At 51.0% G+C, this 25,448-nt stretch overlaps 1 protein-coding gene across 1 annotated transcript in view; it reads left to right on the top strand.

Annotated features, from left to right (window-relative positions):
* HYDIN (HYDIN axonemal central pair apparatus protein) overlaps positions 1-25,448 on the top strand; it is a 112,073-nt gene that overhangs the window by 20,776 nt on the left and 65,849 nt on the right. Inside the window, exons 7-14 of the mRNA XM_068693549.1 lie at positions 934-1,058; positions 6,491-6,692; positions 9,485-9,668; positions 15,542-15,641; positions 18,233-18,351; positions 19,753-19,976; positions 22,560-22,627; positions 24,903-25,138. Of these exons, the coding sequence (XP_068549650.1) occupies positions 934-1,058; positions 6,491-6,692; positions 9,485-9,668; positions 15,542-15,641; positions 18,233-18,351; positions 19,753-19,976; positions 22,560-22,627; positions 24,903-25,138 (1,258 nt within the window). The remainder of the gene's footprint in view (positions 1-933; positions 1,059-6,490; positions 6,693-9,484; positions 9,669-15,541; positions 15,642-18,232; positions 18,352-19,752; positions 19,977-22,559; positions 22,628-24,902; positions 25,139-25,448) is intronic.

Below are 25,448 nucleotides of genomic sequence, written 5' to 3' on the forward strand. Positions count from 1 at the left end.
CTGTCAGCTAAGAACTGTTTACTTGGTGTCAAATCAGAATTGTTCACGGTAAAACCAAAGTACGCTGACACATTTTTAATAGGTATTTCCAGCACCTTGCACAGAATTTTTTCTGGTGGGCCAAGCAAGCATAATTCCCAAACTTGGATTACAGCCCAGGCTGTGTGGCTTGTGCATACATTGAATCCCTCCTGTTGACCCCACATTGGTGTGCTTCATTTAGGGACTGAATCCTAGCAAAATGGAAATGGGATGCTCCTTTTGTTTCTCTATTTTCTTTGCTGTGGTATCACCAGTCTGCATTTGTACTCGGGTTTCTCTGATTGTTCCTTTTCTTCTTCTTATACCAGCATCTCTATGAAAGCTGCTATAACATGCCCTTTCTTAGGTTAAAACAGGTTATTTTCAAAGAAAGAATTCTGAATTCTGCAAATTAAATCATAATTATTCTCTGGTCTTCTAGGAAGACTTTTCTCTGTATCTGATTTCTAGGCTGTAATCTCTTTGGAACAGACACAGCCTTGACATTTGCATCTCTTGAGGTGAGGTTTATAGGTGGAAGGGTAAGAAAGACTGGAGGAAATTGGGGTCAGCTTGGCATGCAAATAGCAGTTTTGGTCTCTGCTGTTCAAAAACAATCCTCTGATTGCCTTGCTAGCAGTCTGACTCTTGGGACTCGCTGCGGAGAGGCAAAGCGGGATGCAGAATATGGGGAGAAGAGGTCGCTTTGCTCTGTGTGATCTTCTGAGGGCTGGAGCTCTTCAGAAGTGGTGGTAGCTGTATTTCTGATCCTGTTTGTTCTCTTCTCACTCTGCTGCTGTGTCGCTTGGTGTTGGCATGCAGAGGGAAGGAGGTGAGCTAGTTCTAGGTCCCAAAGGGATTGTGTTCCTCAAATCCCCTGTGATGTCCCTGATGTCCGTCTTTGCGTTGCAGCCCCTTCTCTGTTGATCCCTCCGTTGGGACTCTTGGGATTGGTGACACCATGCAAGTCACGGTGGAGTTCCACCCGCTGAAGACCGGGGACCATTCCAGCTCCCTGCAGGTTCACTACGACACAGGTGAGTGCGAGGCTACACATGTTCCTTCAGGACACAGCCCTCCCCAAACCGAGTGGTGTTAATTTTGCCTCCCATGCCAGTCACCGGCTGTTGCTCCTCATTGTCCCAGCCAGCTCCCTTCTCTCCCAGGCAAAGAAATACAAAAAGATCCCATGTGGACAGAACGTGGACATCCACCTGGCTCCTTGTTGTGGCCTCCTGGAGCTCCATGCAGCCTCCTGGGGGATGAAGCCAGGATTTCACTCCTAACTCTCAGTACAACACTCTGGTTACTTTTAAGCAAACCACTGACTGAGGAGCAGAGCAAGGGAATAATTAAGGGATTATCTCTTGAGCTTGGCAGCATACAAATAAGTAAAAAGGCTGCGGAGTTTAATTGCTGAAGTGAAACCCAACCATTTAATCAATCATTCTTAAAAGCCGCTCATCGCAGGTGCGGTGCGGAGCCCCAGGCGACGTGCCCCAGCCTTGTCCGGCACCGAGTCAGACTCCCCGCGACTCGCATACAAAAAACGGCTGTGCTGCTGCTGCAGAGCCACCGCCAGACTGTTTGTTATGAAACAAAAGTGCTAAGAGCTAAGTAGCACTTTCGGACGGCAGGAGGCATTTTGTTTGCATGGCTGTGGCTGTATTGACCTGCTAGCTCGCAGGTGGCAGTGGTTCTTCATGGGTCATAGGGTCCTCGTGATTTACGGGGCGGGGTGCACGCAGTGTGGTTTTATTTCTTTTGCTGGGGTTACAAAATTGGGTTACAGAGTTTACAGATGTGTGAAGAAAATGTATTTGCAAGGAAAACCTGGCCTTCGGTGCTCTACGTGTCCGAACTCCTCCATGTCCCCTATGTATGTGTCTGGATGTGAAAAATACTGAAATGAAGGTGGCTTGGGGTTTTCCGGGCTGCAGAACACCTATATTCATCACTTTAACATCAGGTGGTGTCGGGCAGGGTTTTTGCAAGCAGCCTGGAAGCACACCTGCTGGCTCCAAAGGGTCCTGCACGTGGTGCCACTAAAAGCCTGGTTGGTGGCTTGGCTCTTCCCAGGTGACTGCTCCCAAGAAGCATTGCAGTACGATAGGGGGGGGATTTTCAAGCTGTAGGGCCAGATCCTGGGCTTGCACGTGGCTGTCTGCAGTGCCCATGGGACCTGGTGGCAAGGTGCTACCACACACTTCTAGTCCAGGAGAAGACTCGTGCAGCTCTGAAATGTCTCGTACCCTTTTCTCCCATCAGCTGCCGCATCCCTTGGGATCCTTTTGTCAGCACAGGAAGCCTCAGTAATTAGCAAAGCCCCACTGAGCTTGTGCATGGCTGACAGGCACGATACACTGAGATGCTTTTATTGCTGTCAGTGATAAAAGTAATTATGCAGATCGTTTTCCGGCGGTGGCTCTGTGAGAGTGATGCAGCAGCAAAAGCCTAGGGGCAGGATCTTGCCTGCTTTGGGGGGAGAGATCAGAGGCAGTGAATTTTAGGAGACTGCATATCCAGGCAGAGCCAGCCCTGAAGCAGGAGTGTTTGCTCTGTGACTGTCCTGTCTCCTCGTGGCACAGAGCTCCTGAAAGCAGCTCTCCCAGCCGAGATGTACTGAGGAACAGACCTCAGTGCTGTTGGTCCTGCTGCAAGCCTCCAGCCTAGTGCTAAAAGCCCACCGAGGAGCCACCTGGGTGTCTGGCAGATGAACGCCCTGATTTTCCCCTCAGGGCTGGCAGTCCCTGAGCAGAAGCTCTCCTGGAGCAAATCTCAGCTCGTGTGCTGAGACACGATGTGGAGCTGAGCTTCTCCCACCCTGGGTCAGGGAAGGGCAGAAAATTAAGAAATAAGTATAACACATTTTCCTGGGATGCCATGCCCTACAGCCCTCCTTGGTGTAACCACAGAGAGGATTTCTGTGCTGCAGAAGACCACGGAGCAGCAAGAGGTAACTTCCAGCTGGAGAAAGCATGGGCATTTAGTTTCAAATGGGGAAAACGAGGCATGAGATCACATGGAAAAATTAAAGCATATTTAATAACGACTGATTAGGGAGCTGTTGTGGAGCTCTCTGGTCACCACGGAGCAGTAGGAAGTTGGCTGTGATGTGTTGGAGCCCTTTGGGGTTGGCATGGGGTTGCCAGCCAGGAATGCTGAGGGGATGCTGAGTCCCTGTCTCCAGCATCAGTTTTACCCACGTTGGCTGGATCTGTTTGCTGTAGTAAACCAGGCCACCCATGCAAGGGCTTGGCAGCATGCTTGTGATTGCTGTACCCATGAGGGAAACTGATTAAATCCCAGCCTGGTTTCTTTTTACTGCTCTTTGAGGCTAAACAACTGAACAGAGGATGGGTCTGCTGGCACCCCGAACATCACAGCTACCTGCAACGATACAGCATCTGCAAACAGCACTCCCTGCTGTGAGCTCCATCTGTGCTCAGGAGGAGGCAACCTCCTCTACAGAGCTCTGATCTCTTTCCTTTAAGGACCTCCTTCCTTCCCAGGGTCTCGTCGTCTGTCTTGTAAGGCTGGCATTGCAATCGATGGCTTCCAGGAACTTGTTTGAAAATGAAATGAGAACCATATCGATTCTCTCTCTAGAGAAAGCATTTTACTTTTTTTTTCTTTCTTTTTCTTTTTATTTTTTTTCCTGAATCCAGTGACGGACACGAATAAGCAATAGGGTTTAGCTGAGGTTGAGCCCTTGCTGTGTTTTACCTTCCTGAAGTCCCTCGAGGCACTCGGAGGTGCTGCCCAAGGTAACGCAGCACGGAAGCACGTGGGGACCGTGGTCTGCTGGTGGAAACTGGTGAGGACCCCATCTGCCCACCCTGGGGCCTCGCCTCCCGCACCAGGTGTATTTACAGCAGCTCCTTAGATTTGGGAGAGCCGGGGGCATCTCCTGATTCCTGTCTTTGCATCTGGACAGCGGCAGCTCTGCAGCGGACCGAGGAGCTGTAACTAACACTTCACACAAATGGTTGGCTGTAGGCTTTTATAGCCCAAATCAATGAGGCTGATGAGGGGGTTTAATTGGGCTCCAAAGCACTCATTTGCGTTGAAAGAGCTAATAGCTAACAAATGGTTCCTGCCTTTATTCCCATTTTCTGGAACCGCCTGCAATAATGCCTTTTTATACTGATTTAGATAACTTTGCCCTGCCTCTCGCAAACAGAGCTGGACTTTTGCATCTCTCCAGGGCCTTGTGAGTCAGGATGGATGGTCTTACACGGGAGGTAGGTGAGGGGGGACGAGCAACAAGATGAGCACAGCTTCCAGAGGTTGTTCTAGGCAGCGTGGTGGGGAATGCTCTGGTTGCTCCATCCCAGAAAAAGGAGCCCGTTCTGCTTTCTCGGGAGCTTGCAGCCTGTCGTTTAGACCACTGCCAGCTGGTCATTGTTTTCCATCTGTTTGCCTCAATTTTTGTCTCACGGCTACTTGCATTTGGGGCAGGATGTCTCTTTTTCCACTTTGTGCCAAAGCGGTGACAGCCGTGCCGATGGGCCACACAGGGAGGCAACTGGGTGTGACAGCAGCAGGGGGAGAAGAATTATTTATCCCCAATTGATCTGAAAGTATTACACCACCCTCTGGAGTGAAAAGATCTGCTTTTATTTCCTTTTTTTTTTTTTTTTTTCCCCTGCCAAATAGGACCTGGGAGGGATGACCCAATACTCGATTTCTTATTGAGATTATAAAAAGTTACGATGCGCAAAAATGCCAGTCTGCAGTCATACAGATGGCTTCTGGAGTAGAACAGCGGTGTTTCTGCTGTTTGGGCATGCATTTCAGGAGTGCACAGCCCAGAGCATCTGCTGCAAGGCTCTCTGAGAAGTCCAGCTGTGTTTCCATGTCAGGCATCGCTTCGCTGAGGTCGCAGAGTGAGAGCTGTGCCTTGCTCTCTGTAGGAAGTGTATGAAAAACGTGCAAGGAGGAGAGAGCTGAGAGCCTGTGATAAAGGTGCTGTGTAAATAATGATAGGGCAGAGAAGTCCAGGTTCAGTGAACGTACCTTCATGGCAGCAGAGCATCCTCAAGTGCACACTGTGAACATCACCCCATCAAGCCAAAAATACCCAGAGCTACATCCCTGCCAGAGCCAGGACTTTTCTTTAACTAACACATCAAACAAGAGTGAGTCTTCAGTGAAATGTTGCATCCACTTTGGCACCTGGGATGGGAGGCAAGTGGCCCCTCTTACGCCCTGATCCATGCGCTTAGTGCACGTGGACACATTGCACATTGCTGTATTCCCCCGTGGGCTCTGGAGCTGGCGGTTTGCTAGGCTGGAGGCTTTATTCTCATCTCTCTTTAGTAGCTGTTGATGGTTTGGTCTTCTAAGAATTTGTCCGGTTGCTCTCTGGGTTTATAGCTGTTAGCCTCTACAGCATCCTACGGCAGCAGGTTCTAACGGAAGGAATGTTCTCTGAAAAAGTACTACTTGTTTTATGTAACTTCTGAGAAAATTATTTTGGGTCCTTGGGTTCCTGTCTTATGACTAATGGTGAGATTTTTCTCCTTATTGACATTCTCCAGGCCATTCATGCTTTTACAAACCTCTTAACTGTCTCCCCTGTGTATGTTTTCTAGGTCGAGGAATCCTATTCTGCCTCTCCTCATACAGAAGCAGCTCCGTGCTTTTAATCATTCTTTCTGCCCTTCTCCATTTGAAATGCTTCAACCTTTTTTTTTTTCTTTTTTTTTTTTCTTTTTTTTTTTTTTGAGATCACAACTACACCCAATATTTCAGCACCAAAACTCTGCCTGGTACTTCAAGACCTGCGTGGCTGCAGCTTTAGGCAGTGGGACAGTTGTAGTTTTCGTGATGTTTATTCTGTGATGGTTCCTGCCACGGGTGGCTGTAGAGCATCAGCTGGTGTTTCCCCGAGCTGGATGTTCTCCAGGCACCGTGCGCTTCTCCCACTTCTTGGTCGTGGTTCCTCTGCATGCCAGGTATTCACAGGAGGAGGAGGGCAGTGCTTATAAAGCATGCCCATGTCTGACTCTTCTGAACTTCATTTTTACATGTTGAGTTGCCCGCTATAGAAAAGAAATTGTCTAGTTATTGGGAAAGTTGCTGTCTTTCTCACAACATACTTAGCTCTGGTCTGAAACCACCACCACTGCAGCTCCCTTCAAAGCAGGACGGAGGCAGGATGGCTGAATTCTTCCTAGCCCTGCCACCGGCTGTCACTTGCCTCGTTCCCTGAATGCTCTAAGTGCTGTCAGCTTAGGGGTAAACCTCTACAAGGACAGCCAGAAACTGAGTGCTTAAGGTTGTGCCCCAGACATCCTCGTGCTGTGCTCAGGGCAGCTATCAGGAGGCGCTGATCCTTGGAACCAGTAATCCAGCTAAAATCTGTAGCTGGCTTATTTCTGTTAGCTGGGTTCGGCTCTGTTCCTTGTGCTTCTTCCAGCAAACGAGCTGAGCTGAGCCAGGGCTCTGCTTTGCCTTGTTGCAGGTGAAGATGTTCACACAAGCCTTTATGGAGCAGCTGTAGACGTCAACATCAGGCTGGACAGGAACTCCTTGACAATGGAGAAGACTTACCTCACGCTGGCAAACCGCAGGTCGGTCGTCATCCACAATCGGAGTGAAATCATAGCCCACTTCCAGTGGAAGGCTTTCGTTACTCAGGAAGAGGAGGATCAGCACAAGCTGAGGTTGGTTTGAAGGGTTCGTTTCAGCACGGTGGCTTCAAAGGGGTGTTGGTGATCCCAAATGGATTGGGACGAGTAAGTCGTCCGAGGGGTTGGGGTGTGTGATGCTGGGATTTGGGGTGATGGAGCCCAGCACTTCAGGAGTTCTGCCCATACTCCAGCTGGGGATAATATTTTGGGGAGAAAAATTTGATCACAACGACTGGATTTCCTCAGACTGCAAACTGACATTGTATGGGAGCACAGATCCCTGAGATATGGGGATCCCAGGGCTTTGGGGGTCCACGAGGACTGCATAGCCAGTAACAAGCAGGCAGAGGGGTTCCTGCTGCAGGATGCTGAGCTGCCCTGCGCTGCCAGGTTTCCAGCACAATGAGGCACCTCGCTGCCTTAGAGGCTGGGTCTCTCCAGATCCCTTAGGGGTCTGCAGGAAAGGCAGGACTTGGAGGCTCCAGCTCCCTGCATGGAGGGATGGGGCATTGCTGAAGGGACAAGGGCTGGGACAGGTCCTTCAGGGAGTCCCTTTGGTGGAGCTGGGGGATTTCCATCTCAGGCAGCAAAGGAACACGTGCAGCCTGGGAAAATTACACTTCCAAGCTTGGATGACTTAGGGAATCCTTGTGCAACTTTTCAGGGTGGATGTAGGTATATCGGAGTTACTCTGAGCCCATTGCTGATCAGGAGGCTGCCTTCAACTGGAGCACTTTTTAAGGGCTTCTGAGCAAATAAAGTTCAACATAATTAGGTCAGAAATGCCTTGAAGGCTAAAGCTAGTTTTCCACTGTTCTCTATTTTTAATTACAAAGCGTGTGACTTGAGTGCAAGCTCAATGTGTTAAAAGAAAACCTCACGACCTTCTCTTGGTGCTTCCCTGAACCCTCCCTTCACCATCTCTTCCCACCTGGACCCTGAGCCATCCCCTTTGCCCCAGAAGCAACCACTGTTTCCTCACAGTTAACATCCACCTGATTTTTTTCCCCCAATTACATCTGATCTCATGCCAATTTGAGTTCTAGGTTTGTCCAGGGCATTCTGGTCTTCCTTGCTGCAAGCCTCAGGGATGACCCTGGCTCCAATGCCCCTGCCCTGCTGCCACCCTCTTGATGCACACGCTGTTGTGTGCCCTGCTTGCTGGGGCTGCCCATCCCAGGAGGAACATCTGGGGCTTCACAAAACTGCCCAGTTTGAGCTCCTTGGAGAAGGATTCGTTTGGGTTCGAAATTACATGAAACACAGAATTTGGCTGTGCCTTTGTGCCTTTCACACCTGTATCTGCTGCTTTGCCTCACAGCTTGGTGGGCTGGTCCTGAAGGATGGGGTTCCCACAAAATAATTCTTGTGGGGTGCCTGGGGCTGAGCAGGCATGTACAGAAACTTGTAGAAATATGGGTGTGCTTGGGGTGCTATACAAGATATTCAGCTTTCTGGGCCTAAAAAATATGGGTTTTGCACCACTCCTCTGCAGTTAAGGAAGTGAAAACCAAACCCTAGAGAAGCTGGAGGCCTCACAGCAGGGAAGACCATTCCTTGGGGGTGGACTGCACTGGGATGTGTCCCCAGGAGACCCAGATCGCTAGGAGGGGACCATCCAGGGCTCTGCTCCGCATCCCTCCAGGGACATGACGGTGGGATTGCTGTCTGTGGATGGAGGTTTGGTTCAGGATCGCTCATCTCAGTGCCTTCTCCTACTCCAAAGCATTGTAGGTTGGCCATGGAGAAAGATTTCCTATTGAGCTCTATGGGGAGCTAGCCAAAGCAAGTATTTTTGGCACTGGTGACAGCATTTGCCCGAGGCTCTGTCTGTGTGCGGCTTGTAACGGCCACGACTGTATTTCCTTTCTAATTGCATTTGAATTTAGCAGGGTGATGACTGCTATCCTTTTTATTCTGCGTCACCTCAATTTGCCCCATACGGAGCCTTCCGCTCGTTCCCCCCGAGCTGTCACCTGCTGGGTCTTCATGGCCAGGGGACTGGAGCGTGAAGGGGGACAGCAGTGCGCCGGGTTGGAAGCTGCTGCTCTGTCACAGCGCTCCCTTCTCATCTCGTGATCGGGATCTTTAGACACCAGAATGATTTCTGCTGCCAGCGCAGGGAGAGACAGGGGCAGGCTCTGCGGAGAAGGCAGAGAAGAGGAGGGAGATGAGGCTGTTCAAGGCTGGATTGAAGGGGATGAATTCAGAGGTGCTGGTCCTGGTTTCTTCTCTGGGTGATGCTCCACAAAGTCCTTTACTCTGTTTTCATGTGCATAAAACCATCTATTTCATCCAGCTGATATGATGCCTGAGTCCATCATTTTGCTTTTAAAATGCTCTGGGACCCTATTGCAGAAAACCTTGTAAGGAGCAGCAAGCAGATACCAAGTTCTGGTCCAAAAGGGAAGAAAAGCAGCTGATGCCAGTAATCTGCAGCTGAGCTGTGGCGAAGCACTGGGGTGGGTGCCCCGTGTTTCTGCTCCCTGCCTCCCCCGAGCAGCTCCGTTGGGTAGGAGAAGCCAGATGGGGCAGCTGGTTGGGTGCTCCTTTAGTCACAACAAAGGCTTTGGGTTTGGAGGCTCTGCTAGGGGCTGCTGGCTTTCGAAACCTTTTCCTCACCTTGTACTGAAAAGAAAATCCCCTGCCGTGCTGGCGAGCAGTGATTCAGCCCACGCAGGACCCCCGGGCTCCGGACGAGCCCCTCGCTGCGCTGCTGCAGCTCCTTGCTGAGCGTGTCGCCGGCCCTGCTCTCGCACGGCAGCCTCCGCAAATACACTGCTTATTAAATTATCCGCTTGGTTTCTCTCTCCCTGTGGCCTCAGGCTGTGTGGCAGGCTGCGGCAGCAGGAGGAGGGCGAGATGGATCGCTTCATCGAGGAGTGCGCCGTGGACCCCACTCTGCGAGAGCGCCTCACCGTGCTCTCCCGCATCTTCCACAATGAGCGAGCCAAGGTGCGGGGGGACTCCATGCTCTTCTCCGACAACATCTTCACCGTCGAGCCAGTGGTAAGCGACAGCCGAGAACCTCTCCCTTCTCCTCCTCCCGAAATGAGGTCGCTCGGCACATCCCTGCCTCGGCCGGCCTGGGAGAGAAGAGATCAGGTTTCTAGCAAGGCTGGGAGAGTGGAAAAAAAAAGCTGCACTATCGAAGGGCTGTGAGTTTACTGCTGTAGGCCCAGTGCCTGAGGAGCTCCGTGGGAGCAAGGCAGCAGTGCTGGGCTGTGTGTGCTCGGCTCGTGCTTCCTGAGCTCCTCTCATCCGTGCATCCGTCTGAAATACACTTGGAGCTTGCAGAGGCAGCACTTTGGGCACACCTTACACGTACTCTATGCAGCTTAGCAAAGGACATCAGAGCATTGTCAGTTCACACAGTAATTCAAAAAAAAAACCCAAAACCAAAGGAGGCCAAACTCAGCCCTGGTTTAACCATGGAAGTACCAATCCCTTCACGTACCGTGTGTGAATCTCCTGCCCACTGCCACCTCTGAGCCTGGACACAGGGCTGGTGGATTGAAATAGGCTTTTTGAGTTCTGCTGCATGTAGTCACAGAAATATTTTTGCTTTTCTGTTTACACAAATCCCCAGGTGTTTCAGTTAACCCAAGCTGTAACTGAGTATCTGCATGGTCTGAGGCAATGCCTGCTCTGAGCAGTGCAAAATCTCGCCTCGTCTTTGGAGCAAACACTAGAAAGAGACTGACCTCTTCTTTCCCTTAGGTGAAAATAGGTGAAAATATTTTTTTCAGGGAAGGGGACCGTATTTTCTTCCTGGTTATCCTATAGCCCCAATGTGGCTGAGAGCCACCAAGGCCAGCACAACAGCAGCAGTTTCACCCTGCTAGCTTATAGCGGCACGGTTGACCAAGAGATAACATCAGAGAGGTAAGAACAGTGTTGTGAGCGGAAGCTGAGCACTAAAAGCATCCTGTGGGGTATCAGGGCAGTGTTTGGAGCGTGTCCCAGGGCTCAAGTCCTGACTGGAGACGTTTTCTAGCTGGCCTTGTTGCTCCAGGACTTGCTCCAGGACTGACTCTAAATGAGCTTACACACGAGTCTCTCCCCTTCTGTCTTGTGCAGCTTTGCCAGGCTTTTGTTTTCTATTAATTCCGTTATTTATGGAGCAACCATTTCCTTTTTCAGCTTTGGTCCCGTCTTTCTTTTCCCCCTGGCCCAACACGAGGATTTCTTTTCATCAAATAAGTATTTTTTCCTCTTTATCAAATGCAGAATCTGAAACTCCACCGTCAGTGACTCACAGCCTCCTTCCTGGTGGTGGCCTCGTGCCCCTCTGCTTTGGCAGACACCCTTTGTGCTCTTCCAGGTAAACCTGATGAAGAGGACGCCCAAGGCTGAGACCTTGATGCCTCCACAGACCTTCTGGCCATCAGTAGGGGGCTGCTCTATTCTTCCCCCCATTGCCTGTGGTGTAAGAGAGCACCCAATGAAAATCACCAAATCCTTTTGTGACCAGGCACTGGAGGAAGGATGGGTTAAAGCTGATTCATTTTTAAAGTCCTCCAATTGTTTCCAGCGGTTAGGAAGCTGATGGAGGCTTACAGGCTGGCGAGCTTCCTGGGCATTTGGGCTTGGATTTGCTGCCCACGTGGATCATCAGCCGCTGGTATTTTCAGCTGTGGCTGCCTGTAGAAGCTGCAGCAGATCGCTTCAGTCCGCGCGGGGTTAACGAGCTGATGAAAATTATAACACCGCCGAAGAGAAGGCAGTGATTTTGGAGCTGCCACGTGACGACAAACATTTTGAGCAGCCGTCCGAGCCTGTGGGAAACAAGCTGTTACACAACTCCGACTTCCCCAACGCATCTCAGATTTGGCTGAATTTGTTTTTGCAAATACTCGCAATATGTCAGCAGCAGCAGCTGTGGTGGAAGCCCAGGTGGATACCGCAGGACAACGTCCTTGCTTTTTTTGCTGCATCCTGCCCACCACAGCCCGGCTGTAAGTCACATTGCAAACACGTGGGAGCTGACTCCTTGGAAATGGAAACCAGGGGGAAAGGGAGGGCATGGGTTCGTTGCCATTGCCCTGCCCTTGATGAGCCATCGCTGCCCTGCCCTTGCCTGGTGGTGATTCCTCAGCACCACGTGCGAGCTGGGAGCGGATGGAGGTGGTCTGCAGGATTTCCAGGCGTTGGGTTTCCAGGTTGTGTTTTGGAGGCAGAGGTTGGGCCAGGAGGCAGCAGCATGGGAATTCCCTGCCTCGGCTGGGGAACCAAGCTGCTGCCCGTGCCCAGGGAGGTTCCTGCAGGTTGTGGCAGAAGGCACCAGCTCTGCTGGGAGCACTGGTGCATCCCACAGCCTGCCATGGGTTCAGCTATTTATGGGAAGAGGCAGCTGTTAGGACACACTTCGGGTGTTGTTTCTGTGCTTCTGTTGCCAGCAGGGTCTTTGGTTTGATGTCTGATTTGAACAGCAACATCTATCCTATGGCTCACGTCCTCCTCTGCAAAACAAAGCAGAGGATTTGGTGAACTTCTCAGCAGCAGCTTGTTCCTGTCCAGACTGGCAGGAAACTGGTGGATTCTCATTATTTAAGGGCTGAGGGAGGGGAAAAAAGGGATCTGCAAACACCTGCAGCTGGGTTCTTGCATGGAGACCACGTGTGCTGCTGTGAGTCCCAGCGTGCTGCTGCATCACTCTGGCTGCAGCCGCTGCAGTTTTTGTGCTGCACCATCGTGTGTCCATCCTCTGCAATCAGTGCCACCAGCCTGAGGCTGCCATCGAGCTGTCAGCATCGTCATATGGTGTCTGCAGCACCCCGGGCTGGGTTCCTGCCCTTGATAACAGCCACAGCAGGGTCCTGTGCTCTGTGTTCTCCTTGCAGACAGCACACCAGCCCAGCAGACCACTTGCTCCAGACCTTTCAAGGCAGGCACGCCTGCAGCAGCTAGCCTGAAAGGGTGGGAAATGAAGCATATCCTTTTAACCAGCAGCCCTTGTTTTCCCAGGGGTAGCAGGAACGTGGTGAGGAACCTCTTCAACAGTCTATTTTAATTTCCCAGGAGAAATAACTCATAATATCTTCTAGCTTTATAGTCTGACATACTGCAATAACGAAGGGAGAAATGACCAGAATTTCCCAGAATAGTTATGACTGTCTTAAAAGAATTTGTTTTAGTCGTGGAACAGTAGAATGAAATGTAACTGGTAATTTTTTCTTGCCCTCCACCTTTGGAGTCAAGCCACCAGGATTACAGACTCGCTGGCAGAACAGGGAAGTTTTCTCTGGATGGATTTCTAAAAGCCTTTCTTAAAAATAGGCTGCATCCTGCAGCAGGGTGATTTCACATCACGAGATGGGTCTGTTAACTGCTGATGAAGGTTTTCTTGCACGTGAGGATGAGTGCAAGGCTACACTGATAACTCTGCGTTGGAATTATCCTGGAGAGCTGTGCTGGAGCACAGAGCCTTGGTTTTGCTGCCAGCCCTTGGGCTTGTTTCCTACAGAGCCTTGGAGGTGTCTCATCTGACCCTACGCTGGGATGGGGCCACGCTTCAGATTTATGGAGATGTCCCTTGGCAGGATCTCGGTGTGTCACTGAAAGGCTTCCTGGAGCGTTGTTCCCAGCACCAGGGTCGTGTGCTGCACCCTCACGGGTTCAGGCTGTAAAACATCTGCCCCGAGCCCAGGCTATGCAGTGCTGTGCAGCCTTGTTTTCCTCTGGCCAGTGCACTCCTGGTGTGGTGCAAGGACTGGAGAAGGCTTTTAGCTTATCCTGGGGTGCCCGTGTTGCCTACTTTTGGCACAAAACTTGGGGCTGGAGGAGAACCTGGGCTGTTCTGCCTTGTATCCCCAGGCTCCCAATAGATTATCCAAGGGCATCCATGCCCTGAGGAGTCAGCCCGCTATACAGCGGGAGCTCTCCTTGGGACACTGAGGCTCTGGATTTTTTTTTGGCTGAAGGTTATGCCCCACTTCAAGGGGAGCACTTGGTAGTGCTGCGGGACCCCAACCGGGCTCTGCTGGGGGCCAAATCCTTGCTGTGCTCAGCTTCTGAACGTGTTTTTGGAACATGGCTTTTAGGGTGCTCTCCCTGAACTCCTCCCTGCCATAGCTGCAACATCTCCTGGTGCTGTTTTTGAGTGCTTTCCCGCTCCTGTCCCTGCCTTCTGGCTCCGTGCCACCTCCCTGGGTCCCCGTGCACTGCCAGGCCTGTCCTTACTACGAGATATATTGCGGGGCCGAGCCCTGGTGCTGCATCGGCCCTATTTCCATCACAGATGTGCTGGCCTCAGAGCTGGTCGAATCCCACAGTCAGCTAAACTCACTCAGCTAGAAAACCACGCTGTTGTTTGCAGATACATATTCATTAGGCCAACGGGTTTTTAATTTTCTCCCTTTCCTGCTTAGGTCCGTTTTTTGCTTATGAATCGCGTTACGCTCGCTTTCATTAACGGGAGATGTATTGCCTCTGTCAACCGCTGAGTAAGAACCCAACTGCCCCGAGGTGCCCACGGGGCCAAGAAGTCTGATTTTGGTGTGTAAGGCAGCCCGTGAGCAGCAAAACTGGGCTCTGCCAGGCGGCTGACCTGGAAGAGTGGTTCTGCCTCATTACACCCACGGGAGTTTGTTGCTGGGTCTCTGGAAGGAGGGATGTGCTCTCGCTTCCCAGGCACGGTTGGACTCCGTGGGAACTTGTTCTGCTACTATCAGTGTTGATATAAAATCTCAGCTTGCTTTTCCAGACGTTTTCCAAAGATTTACAACAAACACAGAGTCCCAGCGATGGTCATTTTGTGGTAGGTGATGTCTGGGCTCCCCAGGGGAAATTTCCCCTCGGTTCTGCTCCATAGCAGAGCTCTTGGTCTTGGCGTGGAGGTGGTGGTGGATGATGGCCTCTGGTTTCTTTGGGTGCCTGCACAGGAGGCATTTGGTATTGCTGATCAGCCCACACCAATTAGATTAGACCCCAAGGAAGCTTTGTCTTCACCCTATTCCCTGCAGGACTGGCAGATGCCTCACCTCTAGTTTTTTGGAGGAGAACCCAAGCAACTTTGTGCTTTCAGGCTTTGTGTTGATGTGCTGGCGGTGATTTCTGGGTGTTGGAGGAGGTTTTCTTCTCCACACAGCTCTCTGCGAGCAGGCTGCGTGCTCTGGGAGCTGTTTGCAGCTGCAGCCCAACAACTCTCCGCATCTCTTCGATCTCCGCGGGAGCCGTCCTCTGAGCTCGAAGCACCGAGTCGATGGGAGGCGTTACGGCTGCTTAATATTCCTGCCCAAGGAGCGCCAGAGGCTCCTGTCAGCTCTGGACTCTTCTGGACAAAGCACTGAGGCTACCCAGCAGCCAGCAGAATTAAGGCCCTGCTTTGTTGATAGAATAATAACTCGGCTCTCTTTGTCTCCTTCAATTTCTTCATCCCTTGCAGGGTATTATTATAATAATTGTCAGAACTGCGCGTTTATGCCAACAAAGGTACAAAGAAGCACTGGCGACGTTAGGGCTCGAGTCAGATGCTTGGGATGCCTCTAAGCAAGAGCACGACAAAAGCTATTTTACCTGATTTTTTATTTTTTGGGGGGTTGAAAGAGGTGCAGAGCTGTAGCAAATGCCATCTCTGTGTCTGATCCTGTGTTCAGGAACAGAGGGGGTGTGCATCCTGCAGAGGCAAACAGGCCACATCTGACTGTCAGCTCCTTCCTCTGATCTTTGACAAAATGCCCCTGCCAGGTACCAGCAGAGGTGAGGGATTTAGGAACAGGTGTTTGCAGCCGATACCAAACTCTCTGATAAGTTTTGTTGCTAAGCATTCACTTGCTCCTTGCTCCTCATTGATGTGTGAATGTAGGCTACAAGGCTGTGGTTGAGAAGGAGAAAGGTGATGTCTGGAGATATAACCGGTTTGCTGCCCACTTCTGTTTCAGGAGGGAGACATCTGGCCAAACTCCTCAGCTGAAATTAATGTCACCTTCAAACCCCGGGAAGCTCGAGTCTACCAGCAGACCATCTTCTGCGACATCTCAGGTACGGCTCCCCTCTCCCTCTTCCCTCGCCCACCGTGCTGGTGGCCTCACCCTTCCTCTGGGGCTCTGCGTGGTGCCTGTTATGTTCCACGAGTGGAAAGGAAACATCATTTTTCCCCACGTTGTCCCCATCGAAGAGGAAGAGATACGAGGCCGTGGTCCTCCAGCAGCCAGGCTGCTCTGTGCCGTTCCCTTCCGAGCCGGCGGATACAAATGTCACGGAGCAGCTTTTTATTTATACAGTAATTGCACGGGGTTTGCTTGGCAAATGCCACCTACGGTAATTACACAGGGCTCGTGTTAACAAACTGTCTTCCTGCCCGCCAGCTGCAGTTGTTAGAGATGTGGAAGGGAAGGGTTTATTTTAAAAATTGTCTCCCGGGGGATGCTGCAGGCATCTCCAGGGCTTACACCAGCAGGGCTGCTCCATGGAGGAGAGGGAGGAAAGCTGCTGGCGTGCAGTCCTGGAGCCAGCCTGGGCATGGAGCTGCTTCTGGGAAGAGGAGCCCAAAATGGGCCCACAGAGAGCTCAGCTCTTCCACTGGCTCCTTGCAGGATGACTTAAAGGAGGGCTTTTTAACTGTGCTGAGCCCCCCTCCTTGTAAAACCAGAGCAGATCTGCTTTGCTATCGGGGTGGGAACCGTCAGAGTCAAGGTCCCTTGGTGCAGAAAGAGTTTGAAGAAGGAACAGCCACTCTCAGCTAGGGAGTCGGTTGATTTTGCCTTGTTTCCTCCAAGAAGCGTGGCTGTTCCTTGTGCGTTTGGGTCACAGGTGCCTTTGGAGTGCGATGTGCAGGTGGCTCACACGTCCCTTGCTGGGAATAGGTGGAGGTTTTGCCCTGAGGCATTGCACAGCTGGATCTCATGCCCCACAGGAAGGTGTTTTGGCCTCCACTTCTCTGCAGGTGTCTCCTTGCGTTGCTTGGAAGGTCCTGGTGGATCAGGGGGTTTACAGAATTGATCAGCATCATGCAACCCACAAACCTAGCAGTTAAGAAGTGATTTGAAATTTGCTCTCAGCAAATATTTGAGCTCAGAATGAACCTTTAGTTATTCATGCAAATAAAACCACAGCTCTTGAGTTGCTGGAAGGAAGCATGCAGAAGAGGATGGGGGCTCAGAAGCACAACATCATTCAGTTTTCGGTTTGTCTGCTCTCAGAAATGTATTAGGCTTGGTATTAGGACTGATTTATTCCAAAATCCTTTAAGCCTCTCACAGGCCTGGGCCATGAGAGCTGGAGGAGCAAAGCCCCAAATGATGAGCCCAGGGGCAGAGCCATGTGATGTAAAGCTTTGGTCTGCAAGGAAGAAGAGCAAAGTTCCTGTTATTTCCTAAATCTCCAGGACCAGCAGAGGGTTTCTGTGGGCCTCTGGGAGAGGTTGAGGACGTCCTGCAGGAGGAGGATCTGGCTGGTTCAGGTGCAGTGGCCGTGGGACACATGGCTCAGGTGCATGCACTTCAGCTTTGCAGTGGGATCACGGACAAAAGCTCATCACTTGAAAGCATTTGCCATTTCCTAAGAGCTTTGGTGGTTTAGACCTAGAGTTTTTAATGAAAATGAAGCCACTCGTGATGCCAGATGGAGAAATCTTTTGACAGTGAGCACCCAACGCTGCCTCCTTTCCTGTGTCTGTGAAAGAAAATCCACAGCCCTCCAATTAGTGTCTGAGCTGTGAAACACAACTCTCATCTCTGCTGCCGGCTGGCCTTTGGCTGTATCCATTTAAAAAATGTTGAATTCAACAAGGCTCCATAGCTCTTGCTTTCTGGCTTTGGGCTTTTATTGAACATCCTTACCTCGTGGCTGCGAGATCAAAAAGTCAGGCAGCATTGAAAAGGCTGTGCCAGGAGAGTGTTTCATGTCGTGGCACAGTCACCACGTTGTCGCATCTGGGTCCCTCTTTCCCACAGCAAGTCGGTTAGGACGTTTTTAGGGCATTTTTAATGGTGTGGCAGAATAAAAAAAAAAAAAAAAAAAAAAAAGAACACAACCTTCAGACCCTAATCTTTAATAAATGGTGGGCATCACTCTAAGACTTTCCTCTCCTCCTGCTACTCACCTTCTGTGCAGGATGTGATGGCAGCAGGGAGACCCAAGCCCAGACTAGAGGTAGGTTTCAGGCATTTTGGGCTGCTCCAGTGGTTCAGAGCGATCTTTTGGACCCAAAACTCCTGTATTATGTCACCTTAGCAGCCCTACAGAAGCAAAGGAGCTTGTTGGAGTTAGAGTATAAAGCTGCGCTCCTGCAGTGAGGCTGGGGACTCTGAGGGGCTTCGTCTTGAGCTGCGTGTGTCTGTCCCTGCTTCTGTTTCATGACCTTTATGCCTTCACCGAATGGGTTTCAGCCTCACCCAAGCTCATGGGTGGAAGTTTGCAGATGATGTGTGAAGTTCAGTGTTGTTTTTTTGGGGGCATGAGCTGATGGCTGCGTTAGAGACTGTCCCCAGGGGGCACTCCTCATGCATCCCTGTGTCTTCTGCTGGAGCATCCAGAGCTGGTCCCTGCTCACGTGGGGACGGGGCCTGGCACTGAGGGGCACAGAGGGAACGATGGCACTGAGCTGGAAACCTCTCCAAACCTCTCCCCAGGCCGAGAGACCAGGCTGCCCCTGCGCGTCAAAGGGGAAGGCGAAGGGCCCAGGCTGCGCTTCAGCTTTGACCAGCTTGACATCGGGAAGGTGTTCGTAGGATCAGCCCACAGCTACGAGGTGAGATGGAGGAGGTGGTGTTGGGTCTCAGCACAGCACTTCTGTGGTTAGGGGTCAAAAAAATGTGGTTAGGGTTCAGCCCTGGATGAAATGTGCCTCTGTACCCTGGCTGTTGAAAAGCAGCCAGAAGGAATTTGAAGTGCAACGCGGTGCAAAGAGGCTTTGGTGGAGCACATCCTGCCTGATCCTGGGTGATGGAAACCACCCAGTCCCCAGCTCACATCTGGTCCTCAAGCAGAACCAGGGAGCACCCTCTGCTGCCTCTCACCGAGCTTCAGACTTGGTGCCTCCCTGGCTCTATAAAGAACAAAACCTTTCTGCAAACAAAGCCAAGGAACTTTCCATAGTTTTGCCCTACCAATAGCATCATTTTTTTTTTTCAAATTAAAAAAAAAAAAGAAAGCAGAGCAACTGAGGTAGTAAATGAGGCAATGCATCATGCCAGACATTTTCAAAAGCTTGACTGTGGCAGGGAAGGACACGTTGAGGTGTTCTCTTACCAAAATATTTTGCGTTTGATGCATTTTTAATGCCGATACCTTATTGCTTCTCGCTATATCAATTTATTATTTTCATTACCTGAGAAAAGATGAATAAGCTGATGATGCTGTTAGTCAGTGCTGTCCGAAGCAGCTGGACTGGAGATAAACCTCAGCTCAGGTGGGCTCAATAAGAGTCCAGTGTACCAGTGTGGGGTTTGAATACCTGAATATTTTCAGCAGCAGCTGCAAAATTAAAATCCAAAAGGACGCTTTTATGCATCTGTCTGTTTTTCCAGCAGATTTCTTGAGGGTGGAAGGTAGGGAAAAGAAATCCAACGTGCACAGACCTGTTCATGGAGAGGGCAGGGTTTGCCCCACACTGCTCGTTAAGCATAGAGCTTTGCTGCAGGGGGTCTGGGGATACCACCAGCACCCCAGGAACCTGTGAGCACCTCGCAGAACTCTGCAAGTGCCCAGGGATCATCGTGTGTTCAAGACAGTAGGTCTCTGAGTGTTATACAAAACATGACATTGGTTCTAAATTCACTTTTTTTTTTTCTCTACACAACAATAAAATCTTAGGCAATGGCTGTGGCTGTTTGTAAAGAGAAATTCTCAAATGGGGAGCTGCTCTGCACCTCACTCTCATCCTTTCCTGGCACTGCTGGTTGAGCAGACTAAGGAACTGGCAGACTAAAGAAAAAAATAAACCCAGAGTTGCTCCATTCATATGAAACACCTCCCCGTTGCATGAGGAAGCCCAAAGGCGGAATTTGTCTTGCTGTATTTTCTTTGGCTTCAGCCAGGCAGCAGCACACAGCTGCCTTTTACAGATGTTAATTGTTTGACTAGAAAGCAGGTCAACTTTTTGTAAGAAAGGAAGGTTCCTTACACGCTTACATTTCTCTCTCTGCTGCAGGCTGTCCTGTTCAACAAAGGAGCCATCGATGCCCTCTTTAACTTGATGCCTCCCACTACCGCTCTGGGCTCCTGCTTCACCTTCCTCCCCCGCGAGGGCATCCTCATGCCGGACGAGCTCCAGGTCATCCACATCTCCTTCAGCTCCACCATCCTGGGCCAGTTCAGTGAGGAGTTCAGGTTCAGTGTGTACGGCTCTCCCGAGCCCGTGACCTTGACCATCAGGTGAGGACAGCCAAGGAGCTCGGTGGCACTGCCTGCTGTCCCTGGGTAGTTGTGTCCCACCAACCTCCTCGTATGGTGGTGCAGGGAAAAAGGTGTCTGGGGGCTCAGCATGGGGATGCTGGGGTCTAATTCCTTGCCTGGAATCCTGCAGTTGTTTGCCAGAAGGGTAATTGCCTGCAAAAGGGACAGCCGTGCCTCCCGTGCTCTCAACACCCCCCTTTAATCAAAAACCTTGGGTCCCTCTGGGAAGCAGCTTCAGCACCGTGACTTTTCCAGGACCCAGAATTTGGTGTCGGGTTCTTCTGTGGCCCCCTGGCACAGAAGCGAGGGTGTGAGCTGAAGTGACTCTGCAGCCAGAAGCAGTGTTCTTAAAACCCTGCGTTAATAATCTGTACAAAACAGGGAGCTGCATCCTCAACATCACGTCTAATGATGATGTGTTGGGACAAGATGTGCTCCTGGCTCTGGTACCTCCTTCCTGCAGCCAGGGAAGTGCTGATGTGGCAGACAGGGAGCTCTGCAGCAACTGCGGGGACTTGGGCAGCATCCCTTGGGCTGGTGCCATCACAAGAGATAAGCCCACCAAGCAAAACCAGGGGAAATAAATAGAAGAGGCGAAGGTAACTTCTTGGGACCAGAGCACCACACAAACTCATCCCAGCTGGACCATTCCATGGGCTGGTGGGACATCGTGCTGGAGGCAGGAAAGCTGGTGCTGGGTGCTCAGGAGCTTTGGGCTGGCTCTGCCTACTGGGCAGATATTGGGAGGCACCAGAGCAAGCACTGGGGCAAGGCGTGGAGAAATGAACGCAGCCTGCAAGTCATTTTTACCAAAGGAAAGGGAAAATAGGTGAAAAAGAGCAAGAGGGTTATGACTTTGCAAGAAAGAGGTGAGTGGGTCTGTTGACCTCTGGTAAAGAAACAATTATGTTGGCTTTGTGTTTGGAGGGAAAGTGATGCTTTTTTTGGAAATCAAGAGGGAACATTTCACAATCAAATAATTTATTCTCCTCTGTCCCTCCCCCCAAATTGGTCATGGGATGTTATTGCATAAGCAGCTTTCTCCTTGAGCAAGGGCAGGTTTTGCTTGTGAAGATGTGCTTATCGCAGCTGCTGTACAGGTTTTCTTGTCTCGTGCCCACTCTGCCCTGCGATGGCCGTGCTCCTGAAGGAGGTGGCTGTCCGTGGGATTGGTCTCTTCTGTTTTCCCCCAGCCGAATTAAGTGGCTCTGGTTTCTCCACTGATGCTCTGCCTCCTGGAGCTGCAGTCCCAGTGCCAGCACTCTTCCCCTTTTTGTGGTCCCTCCCTGCCTTGTTCTGCCAGCACAGCCCTAAGATCAGTGCAGACCGTGCTGCTCAGTGAAGGAGGATTGCTCTTCCTCTTTTTTTTTTTTTTTTTTTCTTCCCCTTCCCCATCCTTTTACTCCTCTGTCCTGGATGGTGGCTCCTTCACAACCCCTCTGATGTTACCCCAGCCTCCCTGTCTGCTCCTGCCCTGCTGTCCCTCACCCTACTCCTCCCTTGAGTCCTGGAAAGACTCAAGGAGTAGGACTGAGGGAGGACACAAGCATTAAGTAATGCTGCTGTAAGGCCAAGCTGTTGCCAAAACCACTGCCTTTCTCCCCAGTTCTTGCAAGCTGTGCTGTTATCAGCTGTTGGGTACAGACCTTGGGCAGACGGGTGGGTGTAGCCTGAGCCTGGCAGGGCTCTGCTCCGGCAGTGTCCGCTGCGATACCCCATTTGGAGGTAGTTTTCCATCATCTCCTGGGATGGGGCTGTGATGGGAAGCACGTCTGCTCCCTTTGCGCTGTTCAGAGTGAGCTGCATGGGCTTGGGAGGTTAGGGCTGATCACACGAGGTCCCCAGGGAGGGAAGTGATCAGCAGTGGGGATTTGTGAACTGGCTGCTTCTCAGGAACTGATGGGGTTTTGTGAATTAAGAAGTAGCTTTGGACTGAAACTCCTGAAAGCCAGTTCTTTTGTGTGCTTCCTGACTGCATAATCACAAGATCCCTAAACCACGGGAGATTATTTTTTCTTCTGCTTGGACACCGACCTTACGGGGTCTTGAATGCTCATTGCTTTGCTGTTCAGAGGATGGTGGGAACGGGGCTGCAGGGGGAAGGCAGATCCCTCCCGCAGGGTGCTGAGGTCTGTTCATCTGCAGAACAGGCACGAAGGCAGGCCTGTGGATAAAACTAGAAGGCACCATTCACTGTGGCCTCTGATTTTTAACTAAGAGGCAGAGCTGGTGGTGATTGGCATCAGCCATGAGATAAAGTAATGGATGTGCAGCTCCAGATACTGATTTCAGCAGGTGATGGTGAGTTTGGGAGTTTGGAGCCCAGCTGCTCAATCTGTAGAGGGGTAACGAGGTGTGCTGGGTTTGGGACGCTCACATTTGGTGTTTCAAGATGCATTGCTCATGGAGCTGTCAGCTGGTGCACTGGTGATAAACTGATGCTTTTGTCCGTGGTGTAGAGCTGTTGGTGTTCTGGTGCTGCTCAATGGTGTTTGGGGCTCCCCGGGCCTCAAAATCCTCCACTGTGTGATCAAGGTCCTCTACCTGCCTTTGTCCCCGCAGGGGCTGTGTCATTGGGCCGACCTTTCACTTCGATGTGCCATCCCTCCGCTTCGGCGACGTCCCCTTCGGTGAGTGTGCCCTGGGGGTCTGCGAGGTGGGAGGTGGGTGCTGTACCAAAACGGAGCACGCTGGTGCAGGAGCATTTGTCAGGTTTGTGGCAGCCTTTGGGGTGCTAAAACCAGGGCTGCTGGCTGCCTAAACAGTATTGTGCCACTACTACTGCACACTCAGCCATGGGAAAAAGCTCCTGGGCTGAAGCATGGATGCACCAGGGTGTGTGAGAGCAAATTTCCAGCCCAAGTGCCCCAAAGGAATAAGAGGCTTTGGATGCCTTTAAGAGTTTAGGGTGATGAGTGAGGGTTAAATGATGCCCTCTGCATCGCAGAGATGGGGGAACAAAATCACAGTGGAACTGGCACCGAGCAGAGTTTGTCCTTCACTGCTATTTTGAGCGAATGAAAGCCATGGTGAGGTCAAACAGAAATGAAGGAATTGAAAGCTGCTGCTTTACAGCGTCCCTCAAGCCCATTTAACCTGAAGCTCCCAATTCTTGGCAGCAGAACGGCCACGAAGGGCCGTGCTGCAGGAGGGCCCAGGGGATGGGAGTGCTGGAGAAGGGCATTAAACCACATGCCAGCCTGTCGTGCTCCAGAGCCAGGCGCTGTGCGGGCACCCCGTTATCAGGTGCTGGGTATGGCACCAGGCACCGATGTCCCCAGAGGTGCAGGGTCCTGCTCCTCACCTGGCAGCGCATGTGGCTGCGCATCCAGAGCATCCCCATTGAGATGCAGATTCTGATTTCTCCATCTCTGTCTCACAAAAGGCTTTTTTTGATGATCTGAAGTTGAAATGTGAAATCAATCATGGATTGATTGAAGGGCCATTATCATTCTGCGCCCAGGATGCCTCTGTGTTTTCATGCTGTTCGTGGACTTTTAAGGAAAACTCATTACCTTCTCTGAGCTGCTTCCTCCTCTCTCTCCATCACCACTTTTCACCTTTTTGTTTCCTTTTGACCAAATAAAACAAGAAACACGCCTGGCAGAAATGCGGTTACATAATACGGGATTCACCCGATGCAATCTGATTTCATTAACGAGGCCTTCTCAGCCGAATAAGGCAGCTTCTGTGGGTTTATCTTCTTCCAACCGTGCTAACGATTGTCTGCGTCCGGCAGCTTTGGGATTCTGCAAACTCTGTGTTGGTCCTTGTGCACGAGGGAGCAATCGAAGCCAGTGTGGGTGCGACTTCCCTGTTTGTTAGGAAATACGAAGCACATTTCCTGCTGATTTCTAAGCCCCCTGTAAAGTGGGCTCTGAGGTGTCCTGCACCCCAAAATAGGAGATCCTTTAACAGGAGCCTCCAGATGGACACGGGTGCTCTGTGAGGTCTGTGTTGTATTTTTCCTCTCTGACACGTACCCAAGGGGTACTGAATATGTCCCTTGGTGTCTGTGCTCCCACCCAGCCCTGTGTAAGTATGGTTAGATCCCTGTCTTAGAGGAACAGCAGCAACTTCTTGATCAGCTCAAGGTTGAAAGCGGGGCTTCAGGTCAGCCTCGGGATCTGAAAATCCATGGTTGGGGTGAAATTACCCTGCCTCAGCCCAGACTGCAGGCATTTGACAGTGTTCAGTGTTTGGGAGCGTTGCACTTGCAGCGATCAACCAGAGGAGCCTGCAGGCTGGGATGCTGGCAAAAAGCAGATGCAGCAATGAGCATTTTATATGCAGGCTTAGTTACAGGAAGACTTTCCCATCCTGGATCATGCCGAACACAAGTGATTTACTTGTAATTAAGTTGACTGGACTTTCCTCACAAACTTGTGGTAGTAGGGTCACAAGAAACCGCATTGAAGAGTTTTTTTTCTTTGCATAGTGCTGAAATTCCCAATTTCATCCTTCCTTTTATTGTAGATGCTCTTCAGTGGCAGCACACTGCCTTTACAGACCAAAAATCTTGGGGTATTTCATGGGTTTGAGATAGTGTTCAGCCTGAGCATGAATGGCAGAACTTGAATTTTATTGATTGGGTTTTCAGAATAGATAAATCCATTGCTGTCTGTCTGGAGGCACTCTGATAAATGATAAGTGACTGGTGCTGGTTTGGGGGCGAAGGACAGAGCTCCTTGTGGTTAGAGAGAAGGAAAACCTCTGGTGATCGGCAGCGCTGGGGGCGAGCCGTGATGGGAGAGCGAAGGTTAACTCCTCGCTTAGCTTCTCAAACAGCCGTCATTCAGATTTGTCAAAAAGCTGCTTTCCAAGCCCAGGCATTTATTACAGGATATTCATGCTGGGAACCAAGGGATACCAGGGGCATATGTCTGTGTTTGTGTCGTTTCATAGGCTTTCCTCGCACCTTATCGTGTCGGCTCAGTAACACCTCCCTGGTGCCCATGACGTTCAGCCTCCACATTCCGGGGGACGGCTCTGGAGCCCCCAGCGTGAGCAGTTTTGTCCAGATGTCGGACAACACCCGCCTCTCCTGGAGAAAGGGAGCTCACGGTGACCTCAAGCCCAGCGAATTTACCATAACGCCCTGCAGAGGAACCGTCCGCTCCCAGGGACATCTGGATATCCAGGTACAGCACGGGTCCGGCCGTGTGTTTCAGCAGGTGGGGATGAAGTTTCTCTTGTCTCTAATGGGGACAGAAAAAGCTGTGGCAGCCGTGAGCTGTCCAGCATCCACTGGGCCACTCTTTTCCCTTAGAAGGCTGGACTCCTACTGTTAAAGCCAACAGATTTCCTCTGGATTTGTGCTATTGTCGCTGAGATTTAAAGTTAATGGAATAATTTTTGTACAGTGGTGAGTAGAGGAGGAAGAGCTTTACTCGACTCGTGTTTTAATTTAGTTTGTGGGTGCCCTGATAGCTGCAAGGTGTGTTTAACAGC

Source organism: Anas acuta, chromosome 10, assembly GCF_963932015.1.
Source record: "Anas acuta chromosome 10, bAnaAcu1.1, whole genome shotgun sequence".
Classification (NCBI taxonomy): Eukaryota; Metazoa; Chordata; class Aves; order Anseriformes; family Anatidae; genus Anas; species Anas acuta.